We start from the raw sequence: 18,245 nt of genomic DNA on the forward strand, positions 1-18,245 counted from the left end.
TATTTCACCGGGTCATTTAAAGTTAAACTAAATGAAACCAATTATCCAAATGTGAATTACTTGATGTGGGATTCGAATGGATTAGCCGTGCTTCTGATAGGACTCAAGTCCGGATTGGTTGCGAGTGAAAGCTTTAAAATTAAACCGGTCTATTTGAAATAAAAGTGCTTGAAGCAGAAAAAAGAACTTTGAAAGAATTGAAAAAGCCCTATTTTTCAAAAAATTCCGGAACCCAATTTGAAATGAAACATTGATGTAATGAGAGTGTAAAACTTGAATTGTTTGTTTAACAGTTAGGGGCACTGCCACTGTACTTCCGCCAGGTGGCGTGGCCTCTGAACCATGCTGATAGTCCCAAGCCCTACTGCACACCGACACTACATATTCTGCCTGAGTATTGTCTTCCTTTTTCTTTAGGGAAACCTCAGAGTGCTACAACAGTATGTTCTGTAAATGAATATTCCCCCAAACATCCATTTTAGCCAACTGAAATTCGATCTCTATGCCTCCATGTCGGGCCCAACTTTTCAGCGCATCACCTCTGAAGCCATTTCCAGCTGTGGACCACGGTATTGTAGTCGACTAATCTCTCTTTAAATAGATTTGACAGCAAGTGAGATCAAACGCTTTTATAAGGGCACTTTTGACACTGTGAAGTAAACTCATCAGTGGTTTGACACGGTTATACTGAGCTGCTAAAATCTTGAGAATCGCTCTGAACCAAAGCAATGAAATGCTCGAAAGGAGGTATCGCATACTGTGGTGGCCAAAAATGATAGTCACTCTGCCCGCAGAATAGTCCTGCCCCAATTCCAACCACATGTAGCCTTAGATGGAATTCTTACAACACAATATGATGATTCCAAAGTGTATAGACTTAACTTATGCAGGGGGAGCCCATGAATAAAAGAAATCCCCGTATAGGTAGTCCTCTCCCCCCTCCAACAAACCTACATCTCTCCCTAATTTGTTTCAAAGAGCGTGATTCAGCCAAAATGCGGGAATTCGACTGAGGTAATAGTTGAAAGCGCTTAAAATGACACCTTTCGACAATGACACAGTTTCCAGGAGGAGCTACAAAGTGAGACACATTACACACTTTAATGTGGCGGAATGTCAAGAAATGACTTACAATAAACCACCTCAAAGCAGCAAACAACGAGGATATGGGAGCGATTATAATCGCAGTGATTCTTGGCATACTAAAGTTCAATGCGCCTTAAGCAGGTACCACAAGATACGAGCATTACTGGGCCAGCTCAATAAATAAAGCATTATGACATCGAGAATAACAATTACACACTTTACTCGTACTACCTTGATGTTGTCAGGGATTATTTGAAACTCCAATCAGAAATGGCCTCAAACAAGCCAAATTGTCGAAAGGAGTCACGAAATCCACTCTTCCATCACATTTGCATTATTCTCATACGGAAGTTTGCATCGCTTTCAAAACCAGCTTGATGGCTGCTTTACCGATACTAGAAGGGAACCAGCTGAAGAACTAGGCTTAAACCTGCTAATAACAGAACTTCAACCACTCTGATAAGCTATGCTCCATCACAAAGTTATTCCCTTTCCAATAGGTGCATCAATGTTTGAAGTCACTATAAGTACTATATAAGCATTGAAAATGGCTGTAGGAAAAAGACACCACCTTGTAGTCTCATGATCAGCCTAAAATTTCTAAGATATTTGCACTTTTTAAGATAGAGGCCAAACACTTCGATGTGGCTGGCATTTCAGGACACGGTGATAATGAAAACAGTCAATGTCGGGAGTAACTTATTTGCACATGAAATCAGTAAAATATGAATCAACAGGGATTACTACACGCTTAAAAACGACGCTTTTAGCTATAAAAAAGTTCTTTGGACTTAGAAAGTGAGAAATAACTTTTTGGTTGATAAAATATGCCAGTTGTCGTTTTTCCCATTTTACTAAGCAGATGGTTAAGTCCTATTTGGACATAAATCCCCACTGTTACCAATGTCTTAGCCAATAGAACAAATATAACCGATTATTAGTGTAAAACCATCAAATTTGAGCTTGAAACTTCGTTCACCAATGACTTCGCTGCGTCAAACGCGCAGGCGCTAATTCTGATTGGTCCGCATACAACATCGGCCATTAATGCAGTCCACGTATACCAATGAGTGATTGAGCCTTAATCCATATTATCGAGACGACCAATAGTTCGTTTACAAACAAAGCCCGTATTTACTGTGTTTTTCTCAAAGGTGTAACAGCATATCATTATTGGAATATCAAAACAAAACCAGCGCCAAACCTACAATTAAGCCAAATCTAGGGTTATTGCCCCAAACCGCCCATACCAATCAATAGGGCAAGGTAGTCTCCCACGTATCCCTCTCTTCTCACCACTAAAGTAAGGCGTTCTGATGTATCAATTGGATATGCTTCTATCACGTAGGAAAAACACAGCTCCGGAATAACAATTCAACCATGTTGAACTTCTCGACGTCAGCTAGAAAGGTGAAACATGTGGGCTGTGGTAGTTGATCTTTCTTTGAAATCGTGGCAGTAAATGAGTCATTTTGGGCCTCGAAACAGTAAACTATCATTCCGAAGGACTCCACACAAGTTCAGGAAACTCAAATGAGGCTCAATAAGTAGGAAACTCACTCAGAGATGTCAAGAGGTTAGGCTACGACCGACCAGCTACTGATTGGGCTTCGTAAATCTGTCTAACCTTCCCAAGTCGCCCCGAGCATGCGGGTATACCCTATCATCTTTCTACTGGATCGGATGTGAGTGTTTATGAGAGTTGGCGTCATTTAATTTCAAAGATAGTCCACAAACATTTTAAACTTGGGTACAATTGATTCCACTATAAAAGAAATCGAATAGCTTGAAATTCCATCCATAAAAGGCTTGACCCAACGCTCCATGGTAAGGACGTCTATTTATCTCGACGTACATTTTAAACCTTTGTTTCCAATATTGTGGGAAGTGTCTCTAGCGCTGTCGAGGGTAGGTATTCCTCTGCCCCCATCAACAACGCAGATAAGTAGTGTATGTAAAAGGGTCTTTTTAAAAAGCATGCTTAATAGGCCTAATCAAACACTTAAGAAAGCGCCGCTTTTAATCAAAATATTTCAAATGGGGAAAGGATTCTTCTGTAACAATTGCAGCAAAATCAATTGGTGCAGATATAAGTGAATTTTGATTGGTTGGCACCTCAACTCCTATTTCCACTTAGAATGCTCCAAGCAGGTAGGCAGAGGCAGACATGTTTACCGCTGTGACTTCGATACAAAAAGAAAAGGACAAACAGCTTCTTCCTGAGTGGTTGGCTCAAGGTCATGAGGTGAAAGACAATAGTCCACTGCTGCGTTGTGCTCGCTCTGCATTCCAGACAAAATAGCTGAACGAGATAGTTACGCCTTTTTAGGGCTTGTAATTTACAGTATAACGAGGAAATGATCCAGTGGTTTAAATAAATTAAATAGCGTTATGAAATGGTCGTGGCTCAGAATGACAGCGCATTCCTAAGACCTGCCAAGTGGGGAGTTAATCTTGAATAGAGGGTGGAGAGTGCGAAAAGAAATAAGGACAGTGAAAGAATAAACCTAAATTGATGGCGGCTATTAGCAAAAACCACTGAGAACAGATGGACAAGGGCACGCTAAGATGGAATGATTGTTTTCTGAGTTGTTGTTGAACCAGGAGACAGTGAATAAAAAATCAGGGGAAAAACAGACAAAATTCTCCTTAGTTTTGCATCGAAACCCATAAAAAACCTCGAATTGTTGGTAACCCAAGGATTAAAGAAGGAGGAAGAGAGGGGCGTAGAGAAAAAGATGTACTAATTGAAGGCCTGCTTGTGAACCAAAGACATCCCTCTGTCGATAATACCTATCATCAAAAACGAAGGAAGTTGATAAGTGGAAAAAAATGAAAGAAGTGTAAAGGAAAGAAGAAAACCACTTTTAGATAAAAATGCTTCGTTGGGGAATGATTCTGAACCCGAGGATTATCCTTGAGTCAATGGAAGGAGGGTTGAGGAAAGAGGAAGGAAAAAGAAATCTAAAGATGGGAACACTCCTCCAAACTCTACTACTAAATTAGAAGACACCATTTAATTGGTCAAAGAACTGCTGAGAAAGAGGAGAAAAGGATCTAACAATGGAACTGCTTCTCTAAGTACGGACATTAGACTGGAAGACATCACTAAATCCATGAAAGTCAACGGTTTGAGGAAGCAGAAAGAGAGGAAGTATCTCGAAATGAGTCCAAGAACATACCTCGAGACAGGGCGCATTTTAAGGATCCCAACACCTACATCGATGACAGCTCTTACGATGATGAAAGCCCAAGTCTGAAGAAAAGGGAAGAGAGGAACCCTATTAAGATGGAATTGCTAGAGTCCCAGGACTTCTCCTGAACCTACCTCCAGCTGGGTAGGTTGAGGTTCGTGGATTAGGAAAGGGACAAACGTATTTTAAGATGGGAATGGTTCGATAAGGACTGTTTCTTAACCAAAAGACATCGAAGTCGAAAAATCCATCGCTATTGGCAATGAACACCATAAAAATGGAAAATAATGAAATAAAAGTACGTACATAGGAATGAAAGCTCAACTCTCGAAAGGAGAGGTATCTACAATTCAATGGCAAATTGCCTTAGCTATAATGACAACCAGTGAGTTGAAGGAATAGGCGGAGTAAAGACTAAGGAATGCCATGGAACGAGGAAGCACTCTTGAAGCCATGGTAACCAATTGCAGAGGGAATGGAGATCAAAGGATTGAAAGGGAAGAAGATAAGCAAAAGTACTTCGAGACAGGACTATTGCCATAAAAGCAGCGCTTGAGTCAGTTGACATCATTGAAGCGTCGGCGGCTATTACTAACAACGGTACTTAGCCAGAAGGAAAGTTTCGCGTTATGAAAATACTTCTCTCCCGAATTAGTGATAGTTGCTGTGTAAAGCTACGAATACGAAGAATGCTTGAAGAAGGGGAAAGAATAAAAGCGTTAAATGAATGAATTTCTCCACGAGGAACTACTTTAAAACCAGAAGATGGGATCGGAGAGGTCGCAGCTCCAGAAACTGTTGCAGAATCATGGGAGAAAGGGGAGAGAGAACGCACCTCGGGATGGAACTGCTGTTCCGTACGAGTGTGACAGAAGGTGCACGCATCACCGGCGTCACAAAGTGCACTGTCCAGCCACTCGTCCGCGGGTCGTACAGCAGGACACGGTGTGCTACGGTAGAAGTAGCGCTCAGGCATTCGCCGTTTGTCCTTCCCGTTGTGGTAGTAGGGACACGAGTATCCTTGTCGGCACATTCGCGGTGGCTTACGACACGACTCCGTCTTGTAGCGCGCCATCACATGAAGCATATCTAGCAAACAGCGGAATATCTCATTACTTGGAGCCTTGACAACGCCTGTGATTCAGCCCTCCTCTTTCGTGCATAAACACCCTATTTCTTTCCAGAGCTTTGTGTCTCATCACCGGGACGCCACAATGGTGGGGGGCGGGAGAGGGGAGCTGTGTTCGAACGCAGCCTAGAAGAGCCGAAACAATTCTGATTTCACCGACTGAATATTTTGCCTGAAAAAAAGGTGCCTACTGCTAATGGCTGAGTCCGTGAAAACTTTAAGCTAAAAGATAGTCGAAATTTGGTCGACTTATGGCTACCGTTGAAGCGAGGCAAGATTGAAATTATTTGGAAACGTTTGCAGAGTGATAAGAGGTATCGGAAGACCATGTGCTTCTCCAAATAGCAAGAAAAAGAATAACATAGACGGTTGTGGAGCATCGAAGTAGAGAAGAGATAAGGAGCATCGTTTCTGGATAAGGGGTAGAGGTGACCACAGGATGCGACAGCTAGGCTCAGACGAGGGAGACTAAGTAATCCAAAGATGCTCATTTTAAGCATACATTTGGTTACTCGAACATTTACAATTCTCCATGATGACTCAACCACCAAGACGCTTCATTCGATCGATATTTCGCCTTGACCTTTGTTGATCTTGTGGTTATTAGTGAAGGCCAATCACCGTCATCACTGGGATGCGACTAATAAATTTTTCCCGTAGTCATTTTCGTGAACTCGTGAAAATGCACAAGGAACCTAGGTAGTGGGGATCTTACAAGTGAGTAGAAAGTGAGTTGGTCGAGGCTTTCAGCTGGGCGTTTTGCCCCACCAAATGATTCCAACCTTGAAAGTGGAACGCGTGCCCGCGTGGGCGATGGACCAGAGCCAAAACCAGGGTGGTGTGTAGTCATGCAGAGTGAAGGTAGGTGAATGTGTTTTAGCTTATGCATGTACGCACCACAAATTTAAATCAAAGCGGGATTTTAATTAATCAAATCTCAAATTATCATTTAAAAGGCAACAGCCCAAAGTAAACGACCTCTGGGGACAAACTTATCTGAGAACTGAGCATATTTCATATCTTGTGACAAAGTAAGTAGTGCGCATAAGGCTAAACAAAGGAGCGAAATCCCTATTCTATTGCATATTTCAGTTGAAATGTTCTTAACTTGTTCAAAAACGGCAGCCATCCGGCAAGCGAGTCGTTTTATATGACCTTTTGACCTCTAGTAATCACCCATGGGGTCTCTTTTCAGGATGAAGATGGCGCTTGAACAAGTTCCCTCAATTAGGCCTGAATGAACACAGGAGAAAGAACAGTTTGATGGTACTGGAAGAAATGTGAAGTAATTTCGAAAACTTCCCCAAAAAACAACTTCAGAGCAATGTTGTGGAGAGACCCCTATCAAATGAAGATCATCCAGTTGGTGCAATCAGAGCGAAGACGGGAGCCCATGTCTTATTTCACCAGGTTTATTGAAAATAATGTGAAATCTAGTGTCAGTTGACGTTAAACACAGAAAATAATCACTCAATTCACACAAAATAGGTGTGAAATCATACACGAGGAAAGATAGTAACGAATTTAGGGGAACCCTGATCTGGATGTAGGTAACACGTTTCGGTGCAATTTTAAATGAAATTAAACCTCTATTTGCGAATAAAACCTTACTAGGAGTTTGCTTTTCCGATCCAGAAGGATTCTTTTACCCTATGATTTGGTCCTCCGAAGCAGATAAAAATCGGGCTACAACGCTACTGATATCTGTTACAAGTAGCATTGTAGACCCGAGAATCACACCTGTAAGTAGTAGTGACGGCATGTGATCCAACTTTGGTTTCAAGGTCAAGTAGGTCAAACGTGCAAACCTCACCCACGTGAACCGTCGTTAATCTATCCTTATAGACGGATACATGGAACACAACACAGTTAAAGACAAATTGTCGGGGCATACACAAAGCACTTATCACAGTGGCATGTGAATAAGGGTGATAGTGACTCCCAGCCAATCAAAAGCCAAGTATAGGGGAATCACGTGACCGTTTCAATGCTGCCTTAACAGAACACCAGTCTGGGAGCGATGCAGCCAGCTTCGCAACCCTAGAAGGCAATCGTCGAGAAGACTCGCAATTGTTGACAGTAAATAAGTTGAGTTTGTAAAAGACGATGGGAGGGGAATCCATACAGACGTGAGATATTGCATCATCTGGAGTAATGAAGTAGACGACGACATGATAAACTAGGTTGAACGGGAGTTATGGGAAACTGAAAATAGTGGGCTTCAATACATTACCATTCGTCTCAAGGTTAGGCAAAATTGCTGTTCGTAGATTGAGCGAAGAACAGCAAACATCAAATGAAAGGTGACGGAAGACATGGCGAATGGTCTTGACTTATTTTGGAATGGGTGAGAGCCACACGCACTACAAGTTGAGCCGATTAACAGAGCAAACGAGGAGGCTATTTTGGGCTTCTTCTTCGATATAAAGGGAGGGAGGTGGGTATCCAGACGATTTCACACTCCATTCGCTGCAAGAAGGGATCATGAGCGGCTGATCAAAGGTGTCACGGGTACCAATGGGAATCATGCCAGTTTCATAGTGAATGTAAGTAATGGCTCTGCATCTTTGTTTCATTTACTTAACCAATCACGCAAAGTAATAGTGAACAGGGTCTCTAAGAGCCGATGGGCATTGTTTTGTGAAAAATAAACGCGAAAATGTCGAGTGATATTCATCTGAACAGGAGATAAAGTTGGGAGACGGCTCTTAAGAAATGGGCTTCTGTAAAGAACTTAAAATTGTTTCAACAGCACTAGAATAAGTTTGGAGAGAAGAGCCTATGGTAGTTTACAGTCAATATAAATAAATGCGTAAACAAATAAGTAGGCCCAGTTACAGGTGTACTTTTAGGGTTACAAGGTCAAGGCGACAACGGCGCTACTGTCAGGAGTTCACAACTAAAACTGAGAATTGAAGCGCATTTACGCCCTGTAAATGAGGCGAAAAGTAGTGAAAGGGAAGTACTATCAACACGTCCGCTGGGCAGAGGACTGGAAAGAAATCTATGGGCATCAAGGACGTTGATACCGTACTGACCGATCCAACTACTGCTCAAATGCTAAAAAAGCGTTAGCAATCTCAGACAGAGACTCAACCCAGACATTTGTGGCACGATTTCATGCAATCACAGTCATCACAAACTGATGACATGAGAGAAGAAGCGAGGCATCACATATACGTGACGCTGATGGCAAGCATAGCAACATCGCTGATGCAGGGGAATAAACAGGCCAAGAGCTCAAAGTACGTTAAAAAAAGGGAACAAAAAAGTCCCCGCAAAAGTGGTAACTTTTTTCCTACTTTCCTACACATAAAAATGACTATCTCCATGTCAACATTAGTCAAACATTAAAAGCCCGTTTTGAAAACTACACCCTTTCTCAAAGCACATTATTTAGTTGGAGGGAGGTAGGGCAAACAGGCGAAACATTTTGCCCTCAAACACAAATACACAAAATATAAAGATGCGACAGAGTTCCTAAGGTAGACGTGCTTTTTCATGGTAAAATTTGGTGCTTGTCAAGTCGTCACGTGTATCCTGTGAAGAATACATGGTAAATCGTGCCTCTTCGCCTTCATAAAACCTTCTCTGCGGTGATTTCTAAATGCACTATCGCATCATCAGTAAAGCAGTGAATGGTTGATGATATTCCAACCACATCTGTCTGGTCGTTCCACCGCACGTGCGAAATATGTTAGCAGACTGCGTTGAGTAGACGGCTTGAGATTTGGCGATAAATAACGACAAATTTGGCTATTGCATAAATAGTGAAGCAGGAACACACCAAACCCTTTCCCAGATAAACAATCATATGAGCGCTGAAAACAGATATAGGCACCAGATCAAGTAGCCATCACACACAACTCTGCATAGCTAAGAGCTGAATAATTAGTTTTAAAAATAAAGCCTTCATTAAAATGAGAGCCTAGAACACCTCAACCTGCATTGTATCAGCTAATTTGATTACATCAAACAGTGTTATAAATAGGTGTATCTAGTCAAAGTAAATCAAAGGAACGGGCGCCCAGACACAAGTCCACCTTTCTACTCTGAAGAAGAGGAATACTCTCACTTGTAAACAGGAGACAAAGTAGCTAATTAGACGGACAGAAACACAGAAACAAGCCACGCTTTCGTCACCTAAATAGCGGAATTGAGGACTTCAGCCATGCGCTGGCACGGCCATGTAAACGAGATATTCTAATGCTACCATTACCGCATAATCCAGTTCATTTGGCTTATTTATGACATAAATACAAGCTTGAACTGCTCACGCTGACCATGATACCGATTTATGGGTTAGTAGCTAGGGCCAATAAGGAGGTCTGAGTACAAGTAGAAAGTAATTATTTGTTACACAACCTGGTTAAAATGGCAATTAAATAACATAATTTTGGGGCAAAAGAAGCGAAATACCCCGTTATTATCCTGACAAAATAAGAGTAAATCTTGCCCACTTAATCACAAACCTATGATAATGTGCCTTAGTTACACAACCAGTGTTGCGACATTTCGTGACTAAAAGAAACCTTAGTCCAGGAATTTAGTGGATGGGCATATAAATGTAACCGCTTCATTGAACAAATCGATATAAGAAATCGCGAAAAGAATAAAAGATTTTACCATGGAAGCCCATTCTTCGACACAAGACGAATTTTCTTATTCGAAAGAGAAATAATTTCGAAGAAATATCCATTTTTCGCATAAACAGGAAACCGAAAAGCCAAATTTTTCCGATTTAATAACGCTGTTATCAGTTGAGTTATGAAATTACGAGAGCGTAAGCATGTATCAAAGCAAGAATGTGTATAAGGTGCAATATTCGCATCACATTCGACGCGTTATCGTACTTACTTAGGTATGAAAGTAAACTGACCACACCTTCAAACTTTAATTTGTGGGTAAATGTGAACTTAAACGGAAGGTAGGACGATGATGCTCCTGCCATTTGAATAATACAATTGATTCTCGTAGTAAAAGGCGCGCGAATTTTACTACTTTTATTAGATGAGTCAGCTCATTGCCCTTTGCATAAAGACCTTAAATAAATTTATGAACAGGCCTAACCTAATCAATATCGAAAGTAATTAAAAAGTAGACTTACCGTTCCACGTGGGGTCCTCGCTTAGCACCCGTTCCTTCTCTAAACTGGCAGGAAGATTAACAGTAACCTTGGACGAAGAGGCATCCTGTACTTCGCGGATATCGTATACAGGCAGTCGCAAGTCATCGGGTCCGTGGGCAAAAGCACAGTGAAGTCCATTTTTCACACATGCACCGCTCTCCGTGGTTTCATAGATGCAATTTCCTGTCTTGAAGTAGCGAGGATGATAACGCCTCTCCGTGTCTCCTGCGTTCCGGTGCGCGTAGGGGCAACTAGGTGGGAAAGAGAAGCATTTTAGGCAGCAAATCGATGCAAACAACATTCTGCCCATCTAAAGAGAACCCACTCATCACCATCAGGACAGGTGCCTGAATTTTCATCGTATTTATCACAGTAAACATCTGGATTGTAGTTAAAAGTCCCATCAACCTTCTTTATGGGTCGCCTCCGTTTCTGATTAGGAAAATGCCAATAAAAGCAGGTGTAAGGTCGGTGATTATGACATTGTTGTTCGAGAAATAAAGGGCATTGCGTTGTCCTAAATTCATTCAAATACCTGTAGACGAGCTTTAGGAGTATGAAATATGTGCATTACTTTAAGTGACGTGGTCTCTCCATGGCGTCAAACGGCAGCCGATTTGCCTTAAAATAGCTATATGTATCTGGATTAGTCACCATAATCATAATTGCAGGGCCCTGTTTTCCTGCCTAGGAAAACCACCATATGGGAGAATCCAAGCCCCGTTACACACAATATAGGAGGCGCTAAGGTCACAACATAATATCTGTGGAGAATTCAAACAAAATACCCTTTTCTTAATTTAGGTAGACTGTACTACGCTTTTACATAGACCACAGTCTTTTTTAAAATATGATAATTACGGCTATTTGCAGTCGGGGAAGATAGGTTGACGGAGTTTCCCAGGGATACAATAGTTTCAAAATATTAAGATATCATGATGCGTGAACATAGCCTCCTTTACGTTTTTATTTAGTACAGATAGATCCTACTTGACCTGCGTTTATTTCCTCTACCATACATATATAATCCACTGCATGTTGTTTTTAGTAAAATAAATTAGAGACCGACCCACTTGTTGCACCCACCAGCATTTGCAATCCCGAAGCTCATACTACAGGGCAAAAGTACGGTTCATAGACTCTAGTGCTCACGCAAATAAACAAAACAGCAAACCATCACACCAGCTTTCGGTCATTCGAAATCGTCATTCACCGGCAGATCTCTCGATGAGAAATCTTGCACCCCATCCGTCGCTGCTTAGCACTAACAAGAAACTGGACAAATGTGAACATCCTCGACACCTGTCGCAATCCGCATAGGAGGGCCCCCCAACGTACCCACGCACAATGGAGAAGAGAGAATGTACTATCTGGCATCAGTAATCTGTTGATTGAATATGTAGACACGACAGCTGGATGGGTCTTCACAAGTGCTTTCATTGTTTCGAGAACAGTTGCTTTGCCAGAATTTTTGCTCCAGGCAATGGAGAAGCCATTATAAGGTCCTTTTGAGAGTACAGCACCTTCCTCAACCGTTCGCATATCTCCTCGTCATTCAATTCGTAAAGGCTGTAAGAAACAGATAGAAAAGAAGATAACACCGTTTCAATAGAAATGGACAAATGGTACTAGAGTTAACGCAATGAGCAATTGGCACAAGAGCTTGTGTATAACATGATCAGAGGGAAAGGCGTCCAACAACGAAGACAGCAACGAGGCTACATGTTTACACATTGGAGTGATTAGTCAGTCTTTTCCCAAGTGACTTCCCCACTCCCCTAAAAACGGAATTACTTTCAAAAGGCAGACTCTGGAATAGAGTCTTCCTTTACCAGCAGATAAAAATGATCTGAAACAACTTGTAGAACACGAACGCCTGCCAGATTAGGGCAAATTTTTTTGTTTAGTGGATGAAGGGTACCTTATCCTCTTGTCCTGGTGTTCCGCATCAGGAAATTTTCCCTAACAATCAACTACACCAAACCACTAAGATAGGCACTCCCAATTCGAAGCAGACATTTCATTGTCGATGGAAAGGGGAGGCAAAGACTTACTGGACCAGAGCAAAGCACGACCGGTTGCATGTTAGCCAAGCCTGCAGGGTCTGTTCCGGCACCAGTTCACACACGAGACGAGCAAATTCGTCTGTAAAAGAAGACAGCAAGCAAAGAAGATGGGAATCCTTTTAAGGAACCCATCACCAAGTAAGCGTGGACACCTGCACTTACGTGAATCGCTCTTCTTTTCATTCTGCAACAGTCGACTGACAAGCAGTTGACCCTCTAGACGCTCCAGAAAGGGAGCGTTTGCGGGGAGAGTATCGTCATCGGCAGTCGAAGTGTCCATTGGTTCAGCTGCATTTCCCAACTTCTCATTCCCATCTTCTTCCTCATCTACATTGGTGAAGGCTTTCACTGTCTACAAAAGGAGGAATTGAACAGCAGTCCAGAACTATTCGTCCAGCATAAATCCTGATTTAGTCATGGATACGAGTTGAAAAAGAAAAATTAAAAGCGGAGAGAGGTCACGACCAGATCGCTGAGATCGTCTCCATTTCAATTTCCACTCCTATTTCAATGCTGTAAAGGTTCTACTTAATTTACTCTTCACACCAGAGTCCTGAATATTCTAAAACATTCTGTGATTCTGGATGTCGTTGAATTTTTTCTGAAATTTCAATTTATGCACATCACTAACAGAAATACTTGAGGGTTGGAAGCCTCCGCATGCACACTACTAGGAGCTGGGGCGTTACGATCCCCGTTTCTTTGCGGTATCTTCACTAGAAAGCGTAACACGTTCTTGGTCATGGTAGCACTGCCTCACAACACCGATGTCGATCGACCGAACGATCGTGAACGCCCCCATCATCTGAAAAAGGAACTGGACGCCCCAAACAATCACCTTAGGTGAAATAGTAACAGAGCGTTATACAGCAGAAAAAAGAGTTGGCCTATACAACTTGCAAATTATCAAGCAGTGTTGGAAACGACGAGGCCATGGACATTCGGTTGCTTTCGCATTCATTCAATGTTTAGCACGGGGAATAAACGGAGGGCACTCAGCGAAACGGAGGACCATTTATGATATCAATTGATAAAAGCTAAAGGGAAAACGAGAGGGCTACGGCCAGACACTGATCAACTGGAAATAGTGCTAATCTCAAAACTCACTGACAGCAACACCCAACTCACCACTTTTCGTTTCTTGACACCTTCCGCCTCAGCAATCGCGAGAGCACGTTTCCTGCGCTGTGTCTGGAGCATACGCTTGGCCTCGACCGAAGCAGAGAAGTGGGATGGGGGTGTCGGTATGCCGATGGGCTGGAAGTTGGGCTGGGCCAGCACAGTCGTCACGAAGTGACGCAGGGCGCGAGTCCGCGCCTGCCGCAGCACTGCCAGATCCTCTGGGGTGAGGAGGGAGGAGGACTTCGTGTCTATCGCGACAAGACGTTCGGCCTCTCTGCTCCCGGTGCGTTTGAAGCAGTTGGCTGCGGTGGAGAATTGAAGTTCGTAGGCGGAGCTGAAAAGGAAGGCGGAACAATTTGTAACGTCTTTCTTTCTAGCAAAGGAAATTAAACCGTAAAATAAAGTGGGTACAGGCAGGCACCAGAAGTAGTATGTTCAACAGACTTAAACGCAAGATTTCTTTGAATAACTCGGGTCCATCAACATCCAAGATTGCCAATCATTTCTAAGTCGGAGTTGAAATATTATCGAATTCAGTAGTCTTGTCTTAAAGCATCAAGCGCCACAACAACCGTAATTAAAAAACACAAACGAGATGAATTTTATGATTAAGAGCAAGATAAACCGATCAACCTTCGGATGAGTATCTCCGCGAGCAGAACCACCCTAGCTCTATCCACCAGTGGTGCAGGGTGTTCCACACTGCCTACAAAGAGGCGAATCAGCGGGTCCCCAACTTCTACCCCCTCTTCTTCCCCCATCGGTTCGGTAACTAGACGGAGGAGGGCTGGCAGCAAACCAATTAGTGGTGCGCGCAGCTCAATGGCCCGCACAGCGAGAGGCTTCTTGGTGAAAGGTGAGTCGTCGCCACCAGCCAGACAGGCGGAGATGAGTGCAGGTGCGAAGTGACGAGGATCTCGAGGGGCCAAGGCATAGAGAAGGACCTTGCGTGCGTGCGGGTGGCAAACCACATCCTCCAGATCCTCCAATAGCTCCTGGAAGGCAATATAGGTTATAAGAATTGTCGATGGACTTGACAACTAGCAAAGACTCAGAGTATAGCAGAACCTCTAAACATCACATTGTACATAAACTTGTCGAGATTCGGAAGAGTTGACCACTTACCTTTACAATAGTTTTCGCTAGTAGTTTTGTATCATCTACCGAATCCAAAAGACCCATCAGGAAGATATGTCCATGCTCATTCTCTGCAGTTGAGACAATACAGGTTCGCATTGACTTGAGTAGGGTCTTGCGTTCTTTTGGTGGGCAGATCCAGAGCACCGCCAAGGCGGCTTTCACGCCCTCGCGCGTATGCAGCATTGAGACGATACCGGATTCGAGGATTGCCTCGACTAAAGCGGAGAGACGCTCCTCGCGACGTGGAGTCGGAGTTTCCTCTGTAGTAGGATCCGTTATGTCCTGGACGAGCTTAGTAGTAGTAGTAGTGGTTGTCTGGATTTTGAGGAGGTCAGAGGACTGGAGCATGACGGTGAGGTATTCCAATAGGAGATGTTGAACAATGCTTAGACGTATGAGACCCCTAGAGCAGGTTAGTTTAAAGTTCACTGTCTACAATTATGGGGTGCTGCAGAAGACAAAGTGACCCAAAAATCCAACCTCCTTTATGGAAAAAAAAATTTGTTGATACTATTGGCCTCTACATATCATCAAAAGGATAGAAAGGGAAAGAAGCGAACAGTGTTCCCGCTTACTTGGAGACCATGGTGACGAGGAGGTCGTTAAGGTTGGCCAATATTGTAGCTCGTTTGTCAGGATTGAGGTCGAGGGCTTGCTGAAGACGCTGTACGTTGTTGGCAGTGAGTTGGAGGGCAAATTGGTGACCGTAGACCTCCTGCAGAATGAGTGCGCGCTGTGCCGCTGTCGCGTAGTCGTTGTAGAGCATCTCTACAACCTCAGCAGCGTGCTTGTGACGCAGGAGCTTTACAACGTAGCCTCGGAAGAGCTGGAAAGATAACACACACAGGAAACATCAGTAAAACAGGCAATTCAAAAGGCATTTGCCATTGAGGCGACGGAGTACTGAAAAATGCCACCGAAAGAAGCCTCTCTGCGAAGCAGAATCCCAAACGCTTAAATACTTAAAAAACGGCCGAGTTGTTAACCGAAGTCACAAAAAGGAGCTCTTAAACATCCGCCCACCAAATGGAGGGGAACAACACCACTGGTATTGCTCCATCCCAGTTGAAATTACCTTAAAGAGTTCGAGACGATGCTCCTTGGCGCCATAGTTGACGAGCTTGAGTACGACGTGTTTACCGTATTGGGACATGGCGAGGTAGCGCAGACGGTCCCTCAGCTCCGCAAAGATGGCCCATCGTTGCGCCTCCGTACCCAGCTGCAGCATTGACTCGATGATGCGAGAGGTGTCATGCGCTTGACTTAGATCCATTAACTTCGTCTGGAAGGTGGGAAATCAAGCGCCTATGAAGCGGTCGCTATTCGAGTGGATATTCCATAACCATAAGTGGTTGGAATTTCCACAGCTCATTCACTTCAAAATACGCACGAATAGGCGGCAAAAGCACAGTTTGGCATTGCGCACAATAACAAAGGACAAATTTAACTAATTAGATACGAGGAAACCGCCTAACTCAATCTGCGAATTGTCACATCTGCAAAATACACCATCAAGCAAATTATTTGGCCTAGTGTCAACCAGTCATAACTTTAGATGGTAGAAGGATTCAAATTAGAGCAAAACAGCAGTCAAGCGACTCGGCAACTCACTTTAGCAGCAGCCAGCATCTTGTCCACGAGCTCATGCTTCTTAGATGTCTCCGTGGTATCACGACGCAGCACCTCCCAGTCAGCGAGCAAGGTGGTTACCACTTCTGCATGCTTCTTGGAAGTCAGACGGGCCTGTCGCCGTTCCTTCTTCGTGTAAAAGCCTATTGGATAACAAGCAGGCTATTTTAGAAAGTCGTACCATAACTGACCATTGGGAAAGTCTTAAATTCTTTCTAATTGTTAGATTAAGTCTAAAATAGACCCAATTCTCATCCTAATTGCGGGCCAAGCGTTAAATGTGAGGAATTATGGAGGCTCATCAACATAGCCGGAGTATGGGAGGAAAAATGACTAACACAGATAAGATGCTTTACTGCTTTAATATAATGCCGGCAGTTGTCAACTTTAGGATCCATTCGGCTACTGCTCAAAGACCGAAAAAAGCAAGTTTTGCCTGATCTACCTGGCTATTTTAAGCAATGCTACTTGGCACAAACTGGGAAGCGGAAATAGTCTTCACTTAAAAAGTGAACCAATTGAGGCATCTCTGATAAGGTAAGAAAACTTCCAACTGTCTACCCAAAAAAAACATTTTTGGGAAGCCTGGTAAAGGAGAATAAGGTGTACGAAGGACATAAAAGATAGACAGATTCACTTACGCTTCACCTTCTTTTTCTACAAGGGAAATAATAAAGCTAGAAAAACAGACAAGGTAATTCTCAACTAGCGCAATCTAAAATGACAGCATACTTCTCGGGACTTTCCAAACCCAGACCTCCCCTTTACAGAGCTCTAAAAAGATGACAGAGTCCATTAAACACAAAAATAAAACCCACTCTATGATGATCCGTCGACAGTACTACGTCATCCACCTAAAAAGAGCAATATAGAGAGGAATGTAAACTGCAAACAAAAGCGGAATTGGATCTCCAAAATGCCAACTTTTGTGAAGGCATTGCCCAAAACTAATTTCTTTGTGGGCTTCCTCTTCTTTTTATCCTGGGTGTCACTTGACTTTCCTGGAAGAGAAGATAGATGAGGGTTAAACTTCAATCCACTTGAATCAATAAATGATACATGAATGACTATTAATTACCTGGTTTGTAACCTGAAGAACTTGATTTCTTTAAAATCCCTTTTGGGGCCTAGTTGGAAAACGTCGCATAAAGTGAGGACGATTTCATGAAACATGGACATTCGGCAAGGGGATAAAATACCGGGCAGTTTGACTTACCGGTTTCGGACCTGACCCCTTAAAAGTACCCCCTAAATTTCTCAAATGAGCATTGAGACAAAACAGCTTACCTTCTCCTGATTTAAACTTGACTGATTTCCTGATATTGCCAGCCTAAAACACAGCAATATGCAGATAAACTCTATCTGGATGTTCCTACACAGGCAGGCAATCCAGACTTGCTATGTAGAAACAAGTAGACAAAGCCATAAAAAGCATAATTTTTACTGATAGAAATGTATCCGGGTGGTTAAGTAAAAGAACGACTGTACCTTTTCCTTGTTCTGCTTAGTCACCATCCCACACGTGGTTGCTGTATCACGAGCGCCTCACCTTTGTAAAACAGCCAATGGCAACAAAGAAAAAGTTAGGCGCCCTTTAATTTATTTGCGCGCTGCACACTATGTGCAACAAAATAAAAATTTTGATTTTACATATTTATTGGCTTCTTTTAATAAAGTACTTTCAGAATTTTGTAAAAAAATTTAAACTCGTAGGTTGTACTAGGATTTGTATATGGCTAACTTGATCCAAA

General features: G+C 42.9%; 1 protein-coding gene across 1 annotated transcript; it reads right to left on the reverse strand. All coding sequences in view use genetic code 11, as the record gives it.

The window, feature by feature from the left end:
• Window positions 1-56: 56 nt before the first annotated feature.
• Window positions 57-18,009, reverse strand: EGR_08929 (RING finger protein unkempt; the record flags this gene model as incomplete). Its single annotated transcript, XM_024498178.1, has 15 exons — window positions 57-131; window positions 5,116-5,369; window positions 10,517-10,788; window positions 10,863-11,072; window positions 11,990-12,106; window positions 12,592-12,682; window positions 12,766-12,955; window positions 13,732-14,059; window positions 14,359-14,720; window positions 14,851-15,268; window positions 15,441-15,691; window positions 15,941-16,147; window positions 16,477-16,637; window positions 17,782-17,824; window positions 17,983-18,009. 15 exons carry the CDS (start codon window positions 18,007-18,009, stop codon window positions 57-59), a joined length of 3,006 nt encoding a protein of 1,001 aa, XP_024347423.1.
• Window positions 18,010-18,245: the final 236 nt, after the last annotated feature.

Source organism: Echinococcus granulosus (assembly GCF_000524195.1).
Source record: "Echinococcus granulosus chromosome Unknown EG_S00124, whole genome shotgun sequence".
Lineage (NCBI taxonomy): Eukaryota > Metazoa > Platyhelminthes > Cestoda > Cyclophyllidea > Taeniidae > Echinococcus > Echinococcus granulosus.